At 47.0% G+C, this 11,087-nt stretch overlaps 1 protein-coding gene across 1 annotated transcript; it reads left to right on the top strand.

Annotated features, from left to right (window-relative positions):
* Positions 1 to 6,280: 6,280 nt before the first annotated feature.
* gpr160 (G protein-coupled receptor 160) lies at positions 6,281 to 7,243 on the top strand (the record flags this gene model as incomplete). The annotated part of the gene is made up of 1 exon (XM_080010402.1): positions 6,281 to 7,243. The coding sequence occupies one exon, from the start codon at positions 6,281 to 6,283 to the stop codon at positions 7,241 to 7,243; it is 963 nt and encodes a 320-aa protein (XP_079866528.1).
* Between the last annotated feature and the right edge of the window lie 3,844 nt (positions 7,244 to 11,087).

Here is an 11,087-nt window from a genome sequence, read left to right as displayed (position 1 = left end):
TACCTTATTTATACTATATACACAATAAACACTAGTTATACTGTATACATTAACATTTACATTTAGTCATTTAGCAGACGCTTTTATCCAAAGCGACTTACAAGGGAGAATAACATTCAAGCTACATTGCAACAGAAACATTAGTGTAACAATAAATAAATACTGCTAAGTAGTGCTAAGTAATTGTAAGTTAGGAGAGGAGGTGCTCACTGAAGAGCTGGGTCTTCAGGTGCTTCTTAAAGACAGAGAGGGAGGCCCCAGCTCTGGTGGTTTTTGGCAGCTCGTTCCACCAACGTGGAACTACAAATGAGAACAGCCTGGATTGCCGTGGCTGTATGGCCGGCAGAGCCAGGCGACGCTCATTTGACGAGCGCAGCATCCGGGGGGTAACGTGTGCTCTTACAAGAGCATTTAAGTAGGCGGGAGCATTCCCAGCAATCACTCTGTTGGCCAGCATCAGAGACTTGAACTTGATGCGGGCGGCTGCAGGTAACCAGTGGAGCTCGATGAGCAGCGGAGTGACGTGTGCCCTCTTGGACTGGTTGAGCACCAGTCGCGCCGCCGCATTCTGTATCATCTGCAGTGGCTTCACCGCACAGGCCGGCAAGTCTGTTAAGAGGGCGTTGCAGTAGTCGAGACGGGACATCACCAATTTTTGTACCAGCAGTTGAGTGGCATATTGGGTCAGGTACGGCCTGACTTTTCGGATGTTGAGTAGTGCGAAGCGGCACGACCGAGAGACGGCGGCGACATGGTCCGAGAATGTCAGTTGGTCATCGATAATGACACCAAGATTCCTTGCAGCCTTGGTAGGAGCAGGAGATAAAGAGTCAATTTTGATATCAATGTTGTGATGTTGTGAACCTTGTTTGGCCGGGAAGACCGTTTTTGCCAGGTTTAGTTGAAGACGGTAATCCTTCATCCACGTGGATATGTCGGCGAGGCAATCCGAGATCCGCGTCGAGACAGTGGGGTCATCAGGCAGGAAAGACAGATAGAGTTGAGTATCATCCGCATAGCAGTGATTTGAAAAGCCATGCGAACGGATGATCGGGCCCAGCGAGGTGGTGTATATGCCAAAGAGGAGAGGTCCCAGCACAGAGTCGTGGGGCACCCTGTGGTGAGGTGGTGAGGCACAGACAACTGGCCTTGCCAGGAAAGTGCACTGCAGGAGATGCCCATACTTGAGAGTATGGACAGGAGTATGCTGTGGTTGACAGCGTCAAAAGCAGCTCATAAGTCTAGCAGAATGAGAACCGAGGATTGGGCAGCAGCTCTAGCAGTTTTTAAGTCACAGACAACAGGGCTGTTTCAGTGGAGTGTCCGCCTTTGAAGCCAGATTGAAGTGGATCAAGAAGGTTGTTTCTTGACAGGAATTCTGTAACCTGTCTCGAGACCGCCCTCTCAATGGTTCTGGAAAGGAATGGGAGGAGTGAGACCGGCCGATAGTCTTCCACTCGAGTGGGATCGAGTGAAGGTCTTTTGAGCAGTGGTGCTACCCTAGCCACTTTGAAAGCAGAGGGGATTGTGCCAGAAGTGAGGGAAGAATAAACCAAATGTGTGATTGCCGGGGTGGCGGTTGGTGATATGGCTTGAAGGAGGTTAGATGGGATCGGATCTAGCGGACAGGTAGTAGGACGACTACAAGTTAGTATTTAAGATACCTCACCCTCAGTGAGAGGGGTAAAGCCAGGGAACAATGAGCCTTGAGCCGGAGTAGACAGGTTGTGAGTTAGTTGTTTGGAGAATTGGCTGCTGATGGCTGCCACTTTGTCAGTAAACAAGGAGGCAAAGCTATCAGCGGTGAGGTCGGTAGCTGGAGGAGGTGGTGGAGGGTAGAGCAGAGACTTAAAGGTGGAGAATAACTTGCGTGTGTCCGCGGCACCGTTGATCCTGTCGTTGAAGAAAGCCTTCTTAGCAGCAGTGATGCTGGAAGAGAAGGAGGACAGCAGTGTCCGGTAGCTTGCAAGATCTTCAGTCGCTTCGGATTTGTGCCATTTCCTCTCGGCTGCTCTGAGGTCAGGGCGCGATGTCCGGAGGGCGTCACTCAGCCACGGGTGCGACTGGGTTGATCGAGCAGGTCTGCTGGATAGTGGACACAGGCTCTCCAGACATGAGCTCAAGGTAGAGCAGAGAGAATCTGTGGCATCATTAACCTGTAAGAGAGGAGAAAGTGCCGTGAGGCGGAAGAGAAGAGGAGAGCACAGAGGAGAAGTGGGTGGGGGGACATGTTGCGGAGATTGCGGCGGATGGAAACCATGGGCGGGGAGGTAGAGGCTTGTTCTGTAAGCTGAACATTGAAGCGGATGAAGAAGTGGTCTGAGAGATGGAGAGGGGTGACCATTAGGTTGTCTGTGGTGCAGCTCCGAGCAAGAATGAGATCAAGCTCTTTGCCAGCCTCGTGAGTCGGTGGAGTCGGGACCTGTCTTAGGTGGAATGAGCGAACCAAAGACAGGAAGTCAACCGAGCTCGCACTGTCCCAGTGGATGTTCACGGCACCGAGGACGAGCATGGGACACTCATGCTCAGGAATAGATGACAGCAGGGTGTCAAGCTCATGTAGGAAGTCACCTAGTTGTCCTGGTGGACGGTAGATGACGACCACATAGGCTTTCACCGGAGCAGTCACCACGATGGCATGACATTCGAAGGAGACAAAGTTGTTTAAAGGCAGCAGCGGATTAAATTTCCATGTGTTGGAAATTAGCAGGCCAGTCCCACCACCACGGCCAGATGGTCGGGAGGTGTGGGAGAATGAGTAGTTTGTGGAAAGCGCAGCCGGGGTTGCACTATTTCCAGGTCTAATCCACGTCTCACCGAGAGCAAGGAGCTCCAAGGAGAGGTGGTTAGCTTAACCAGAAATGAAGTCGGCCTTGTTAACTGCAGATCGACAGTTCCACAAGCCAACAGAGAGGGAGATCTTCGCAGATGACGTTTGCTGCAGAGACCGGAGGCGACCCCGACTGCATCGGCGTTTGTTATAACGCAGGCTTTCTGTGTGACCTTGAAATTACACAAATGTGGTAGTTGCACATTGTTTATGAGGTGACAAAAACAAGACAGGTTTGCCTTGTTCGGTGTCCTTGCTTCGGTAGACTTGCAAGACTTTACACAATACCGTCTTCACACGAGAACGGCTGCACACGGGGCTGACGCTTTTGCTGACGCATCAGTAACGTTAGTAGCATGACCGCTGATTGAGGACGGCTGTTCTCGTGCTCGGACTGATTGCACCCAGGCTGAAAGCACGCCCACACCAAGACAAGGACTTACCGATTTGGGAGAGTGTCTAGAAGTCACACCCTTTGTTGATGGCTAAGCAATTAACAGTGATGGGTTCAGAGTGAAACCAGCAGTCCTAAGTTATAACAGTCCAATACTAGATAACAGATACAAAGCAGTAAATACACTTACACAAAAGTCTTGGCACTCTAGCTTGTCTCCATATACACTATATACACTTTATATACTATATATACTATATACACTGTATACATCTCATTAACTTAACGACCTGACGGGACTGGACATGTACTGGCTTAAGCAGGGGGACATGTCTGGCACTGCAGGATTTGAGTCCCTGGCGGCGTAGTGTGTTACTGATGGTAGCCTTTGTTACTTTGATCCCAGCTCTCTGCAGGTCATTCACTAGGTCCCCCCGTGTGGTTCTGGGATGTTTGCTCACCGTTCTTGTGATCATTTTGACCCCACGGGGTGAGATCTTGCATGGAGCCCCAGATCGAGGGAGATTATTAGTGGTCTTGTATGTCTTCCATTTTCTAATAATTGCTCCCACAGTTGATTTCTTCACAACAAGCTGCTTACCTATTGCCGATTCAGTCTTCCCAGCCTGGTGCAGGTTTACAATTTTGTTTCTGGTGTCCTTTGACAGCTCTTTGGTCTTGGCCATAGTGGAGTTTGGAGTGTGACTGTTTGAGGTTGTGGACAGGTGTCTTTTATACTGATAACGAGTTCAAACAGGTGCCATTAATACAGGTAACGAGTGGAGGACAGAGGAGCCTCTTGAAGAAAAAGTTACAGGTCTGTGAAAGCCAGAAATCTTGCTTGTTTGTAGGTGACCAAATACTTATTTTACCGAGGAATTTACCAATTAATTCATTAAAAATCCTACAATATGATTTCCTGGATTATTTCCCCCCATTCTGTCTCTCATAGTCGAAGTGTACCTATGATGAAAATTACAGGCCTCTCTCATCTTTTTAAGTGGGAGAACTTGCACAATTGGTGGCTGACTAAATACTTTTTTGCCCCACTGTATATACTATATACACTATATATACTACATATAATATATACACTATATACAATTTATATACTATATATACTATATACACTGTATACATCTCATCTCATCACCGTCTCATTCCCAGTCTGTCAGTATTCACTACACTACACTACACTGTTCACAATGGCCACGCCCCCTCACCGTGAAATAACACGGGTCCTCGCTTGTCCACCAATTCACTTAACGACCTGGTTCTAGGAGCGGAACTCGGTCGTACGCAGCGTACAATACAGAGAGCTGGTCGTAAGTCCGAACGGTCGTTAAACAGGTAGGTTGTTAAGTGAGGAGTACCTGTGTATAAAAAAGATTTTATTCTGGTTGCAAAAAATTCTGTATTTTTCAGTAAAAAGAGGCAGTTCATTCGGTAAGACGCATCTTTAACTCTGACATAAGAAAACATTAATTGTAAACATGGCGGCGGCCTCCATCAGTCGTAGCAGGTGCAGGTGCAGGTGCAGGTGCGGGTGCGGGCGCGGGTGCAGGTGCGTGGGCGTGGCTCTCCAACACGCTTCCGTCGCTGTGGCTCCCTGGCACACGCCTGCGCCAGTTCAGTAGCAATGCCACAAAAACTAAAATTAACATGGAACATTAAGCTCATAACCAACATCATTAACGAAGTTGCTCAAGGGAAATGTGTTGGCGTAGAATGCAACTTTTTTGGGGCTAAATGTAGCGAAGTAAAAGACGACAGAAATATAATAACTCAAGTAAAATGCAGTAATTGTATTAATATAATAAGTACAGTAATGAAGTATTTGTACTTTGTTACTTTACAACACTGCATATACTGTATACTATACAAACACACACACACACACACACACACACACACACACACACACACACATGCTGGGGGACTGTGCAAAGCAAGGGGAGGACAAAGAACAAAAGGTATGTGTCGTTTCGATGAAGCAATAGAAGTATTCATATCAGTTGCACCATAATTCAATTTGAAAAATTTGAAAACTGAAAATTTGAGTGTTTTTCTAAGCTTTCTGGTGGGTATACTTTATATTGTGTGTGTGTGTGTGTGTGTGTGTGTATATATATATATATATATATATATATATATATATATATATATATATATATATATATATATATATTACTGGACACACCCACACCAGTTTCATTGGTTTCCCCATGCACTCAGCAGCCTGCTTTGCGGGTGGTGCACTGCTCTAGTTTGTTCAGTCCTTAATCTCAAACCACGCCTAACAATAAAAGACAGAAATGTGCTCTGCAGACGAATAGGAAGAAGCCAGTTCTCAAAAAAACGGTGGAAACAAAAGGTATGTTCCCTTTTTGCATGTGGTTATAATGTGTCATCTTAACATGCATGCGTTTAGAAATTCCAACATTACACGGGGCCATTAATGGGAAATGGATTTTTATGTTGAATATAAGCAGAGGGCACCATTCTGTCCCTCCTCTCTGTCGATATAATTGCTAACTATGACAGAGAAGCAGGCATCAGAGCAGGTGCTACATCCACCTGGCTGTTTAGTAACGAATCTCAACAGAGTGGAAGCAGAACTCCACCAGTCAATACCATGTTCACGAGGATGAAGAACATACATCATGACGATAAAAAAGGGTGGAATAACTGTTAAACAAGTGGGTAATAAATGTCATTTCCACTAAGTTCCAATAAAGCTACAAAATCCAACTGATTTGTCAATAATTCAAACAGATCTTTCTCAAACTGGTGGTCAGCCGGAGAGGAAGTGTCGTTACAGTGTGTTTGTGCATTTCTTAAAGATCCTCTGAAAATAACGACATAACCAAGTTGCTTTCCTATGTCGGATTTATTTCTTCTTGCTTGTGCCCTTTCAAGCCGGTTGGCCGTATCAGGAAGTCGCACCAGAGCAAATATCCAACCCCCGCCCTTTGCTCCGCTCCCGCAGGTGAGGCCTTCACCGTCACGCCTCAGAGAGCTCGAGAGATCACAACAAACATTCGGAAGCCCCGACCATGAAAGTCTCCATCCCGTCGATCCTCCTCGGCCTCTGCGGGAAGTGTGTGCTGGACTGGGCGCTCGTGCTTCCCCAGGGGAGGCTCGCCTGCAGGAGCTTCCTGGGGGTCTTCGGCGCTTCCCTGGCCCTCGTCGACACCGTCCTCGCCCTGGCCGCGACCGCCCTCCACGTCCAGGGCGATGGCCGCCTCCTGGGTCTCCGGCTCACCCGGCACCACGTGTGCCTGCTGGTTCAGATAATGGGACAAATCTACAGCTCGCTGCAGTGGCCCGTCGGGCTCACCTCCGCCCTGGACCACTGCTTGACGCTGTCCGGTGGAACGCCGCCCGCAAGGCGGGGGGCCAGGAAGGCGGCGCTCGCCGGCACGACGAGTTTCCTGTGGGTCGCAGCCTTTTATTGCACTTTCCGACTGGTCGACTTCCACCCCGTGTTGGAAGACGAATCTCCGTACCTGCTGCAGCAGTGCTGGGTCTTCCACACCTCTCGCGTGCTTCAAGTCACCGTGGTTCTCTCCCTGACCGTGGGATGCGCTGTGCTGTACCTCCGCGCGGAGCGTTTTATACTCGGCGGCTCCGGCCGTCCGTTGTTATCAAACTGTCCTGCTCGAGTGATCCAAAAAACCCTATCCAGGCGAGAAATTATCTGGCAAGCCGCGATGGCATTTATGAACACGTGGGCGCTGTTTTTACCCGCTGCGTTTCTCCTGCTCCCAGTGGGACTCCCCGACTACCTGGGCCTGAACGTTCCCTGGCTCTGTCTCCTCAACAGCGCGTTGATCGGGGTCATTTTATGCGCAGGCCGTCCGGCCTCGCGGCTGGCACGGGGCCTGGCGGCGTTCCCCCTGGACTACTTCTGCGACTGGCGATTAAGCTCGTCAACACAGGAAGCATCTAAGGGACACGGTGGTGAATCGGTGGATTCTGTGGTTAACCGTGCAACAACAGAGAGAGTCATTTCCTGAGCAACTTGGCTTCATTCTTTTTCCGTCAATGTTCATATTTTGCAAGACTTATAAAGCAGTAATACACAGCCGTTTGTGTCTTGTGGCAACGGTCACATTTTCTCCATACGGGCACACAAGAAAGACGAACGCAACATCGGTTTTTGACACTACAGAACTTTACTTGAATTTGATCCAAGTTCATTGTCTATACAGGGTTTATTTACAAGATCTGAAATCAGGGCAGGGCAAAAAAATATAAAGGTAAACAGAAAGGAAAAAAGAAAAACACTAGATACAACTGAGGTATTAGCTAAAAGCATTTACAGGTATGTCATTTTCTAGTAAATATTAATCATGATAAACGGTTAGAGATGCAGTGTCCTCTGCTTTTAAAAAACATCTTTTTTTATATCACAACATGAGGTAGGAGAACAGTGTCTCGATTCATGCAAGAACAAACGTCTCATCACACTGTATTATTGGCAACATAGTATGCAATGGTCATACACAGACACTGCTTTTTAACTTTCAGAATAGCATTGAGGGAAAAAAAATAATAACAAAGCCATAAATATATTTATATATATATATATCTTTTTTTTTTTTTTTTTTAATCTTTCTATTAGTTTGTGTAAGGTGTATAAAATGAAAACAGTGTGCCCTTTTTCCTAGTAACCGGTCACACTTTTGATCCGCGTGATCAGGGGTAGCGCAAGGTGCGGCCTCCCCTGGTAGGTAGTCCTCTCACATAGTCATGTTGTAATGCTGGCGTAAACATTACACATCCAACTACAAAACACACCGTCTGGCAACAGTTCGAAGGTCATCTTGCATTTGCTTACAGAGTTGGAGCTAGGTTGTTGTGTTGTCTTCCCGAGGACTCGGGAGCCCCGGGAGGCTTATCCGCGGGGACGCAAATCCTCCTCCAATCAAACCGCCCGTTAGAGCTGCACCCTCTCTGGTGGGACCAGCGCAAATCCTTATCTCAGCGAGTTAGGCAAACGTCACACCTATAGAAATTCTGTACAAAGCATATCCAAGTTCTCTTAACACTGCAAATGCTGGCGGGACCAGCATGTTGTGTTGCAATGACTTTCTTGTTGCCCCTCCCTACTCCAATTTTTTCTTTAGTCCATTTCTTTTTCATTATGGCATACAACTCTAAATACAAAGCACCCCCTTGTGTATAAAATGCAATTTACATGGAAAAAAAAAAAAAAAAAAAAAAAAAAAATACAGAAATACATCAGACAACCAACCCCAAAACTGTTGTAGAAAGACTTTTGTCGACTGATAAGGAGGTAATTGTGGCAATGATCCTAACCCTAACACTGACCACGATGACGAGTGACGTCATCGCGTCCAAAGACTGGGTTCCATTTGGAGAAAGAAATAGAAATGATCCACTCCCACCGTGATTGCACATGTCCACAGAGCTACATGAGCAAGTCTCTCCCTTTTTCCGTAGCCGCCGTGCGTTAGCTGGGAAAATTGGCAATGAACACACTTAAGTCAACCCACCCCACCCCAACCGACCCCACCCCACCCAACCCCACCCCCACTTGCACAAACACACACATGCATCTTCAGGAGAACCATACTGCTTCCAAATCCAACGGGGCTTCATCTCCAAACCTTATTCTTATACACTTTAACCCAAGTTCTTTCCAAGACAGACCTCACAGACAACTTATAAACTTGTTTATATAAAACTCGCCCACTTTCAGTAGAAGTTTCGTCATGCATATGGGCCTGATCAACAGCTTGTGCCTCAGGTGGGGGACATTTCTTTACGAGAACTGATCAATTAGCGTGGATGGGAGTCAACAAAGCGTCGGGGTTTGGTTTTTTTTTAATAGCGAAACATGCAACGAAAAACAGCATATTTGACATTTTTCAAAATGCATTTTTCTGAACCAATGTTTTTTTTTCTGCTTCTTCTTTGTCAGCGTCAGAAAAAAAGTGGAGCCCGTTACTTTACACAAAAATGTATCAAGTTTAAGACCTAAAAAAATTAAAAATTCAGTTAAGAAGGGGGAGAGCTGTAACAAAGCATTTTCTTTTTCCTATCCTCATGCGTTGGAGCTGCGACGCATGGCCAAACACTGTGCTTTCTACGCCCACTAATGCCACTCATTTGAAGGGTAACCACTGATAAATGTGAAACTCTTGAGATATGCAAATATTCGCTTTGCCAAAAGAAAGAAAAAATAAATCCGGTGTCTGGTCCAACTATTATAACCTTTTGAAGATTATTTATATAAGAACATAGTTAATATATTAATGACTACTGTATTTACAAAGTGGATATAAATCTTTAGTTACTACATTAAATATCTTTTATTTTATTTTTTTCCTCTCTCTCTCATAATTTCAAGAAAGATTGATATGGAACAACGATAGTGTACATTTGCTTTGAGGAAGGAAGGAGCGGGGTAGCGAAGGGTAGTGAACATTTCCGGCTTCTAAGTTTCACATGTCGGGTCTCTGTGCCTCCTCCATGTGATCACACCTGTGTACTGCACTCCTCCTGCTCCTTCCCTCGCGCTTACTGTAAAGGGAGCTTCGGTAGGAATATCTGCATCGAAAGGCCGGGAGCACAGTGGAATGTCTTATCAATTTGCATTTAGAACAGATGCATTAAAAAAACAAACAAAACAAAAAAAAAAACCCCAAAAAAACAACCACTCAGTTAAGCCGGGGCCGATCTGCTTCTTCTTAAAGCGATTATTTACACAAACACACGTACGGCTCTCCGTACGGCCGACACGATAACAGTCCTCTCTTCCTCTGGCTGGAATATCTACTCGCTCTTCTGGGCATCTATAAAAACACTGCACATCCCCCAGCTGGTTTAAGACCTGGGAGGGGGGCGGCGGCGAGCATGTGCAACGCGCGCGCGTGTGTGTGTGTGTGTGTGTGTAAGAGACGTTAATGCAAATGCGTGTGTGAGAGTGAGTGATGGCTGTTTTGTACGAGTGGAGAGGGAGGCTTGTAACATCATAGGCCCCTGGTTCTTGTACAGGCTCAACTCCCCCCCCCGAGACAACAACAGCTGCCCTCATTCTGATGGCAAAGACAAAAGGGGCTCCCTCCGTGCCCCTGGTGTCCGGGGCCACCCAGCCGGGCCAGCCAGCCAACCGGGAAGAGGGCGTCAGCCCCCCGCGCTCTCTCCTTTTTTCGGTCCGGTCCCCCTCCCTGTCCCTGCCCCGCTACTGTTTGTTCAGTCAGGCGGAATAACCGCGAGGCAGGGCTGGGAGCCTCCGGGCCCCGAACCACCCTGCGCTAACCGTTTTCACCTGTGACCCACATTCTCAAGAGCTGAGAGGACGCCCGGACGAAATAGGGCGGCAATAAAAAACGTCTGCTGCGAACAAAGTCGAAAGATGACAGTGACGAAAAAAAGGCTCCTGGGGGGAAAAAAGAAAAAAAAAAAAAAGAAAACGAAAAACCAGAGATTGTCCCAAAGCTTTGATCATCTTATTGGGAACGCTGGGCCCCATCGTGTCACACAGAGTGTGTGTGTGTGTGTGTGTGTGTGTGTGTGTGTGTGTGTGTGTGTGTGTGTGTGTGTGTGTGTGTGTGTGTGTGTGTGTATGCGTGGAAGTATGTTGTACCAGTAGTGTAATACTACATCTTCACTACAAGCCTCCACCTCCCCGCACACACGCGCGCACACTAACGCACGCACGCGCACGCACGCACGCACGCGATCATTTAAATGCTGTAGGCAATTCAGAAAATGAGGGAAAACTCCTTAACCCAGAGGACTTGGATCCGTTTGGGTCTGAACGAGCTGAGCGTTAACCTTTTGGAGAACCTTTTAGGAAAAAAAAAAAAAAAAAAAAAAAGGAGAGAAACA

The sequence above is a fragment of the Zeus faber genome (genome assembly GCF_960531495.2).
Source record: "Zeus faber genome assembly, chromosome: 12".
NCBI lineage: Eukaryota > Metazoa > Chordata > Actinopteri > Zeiformes > Zeidae > Zeus > Zeus faber.
The sequence above is the reverse complement of the archived record's forward strand: the minus strand, read 5'-3'. Positions and strand labels throughout refer to the sequence as shown.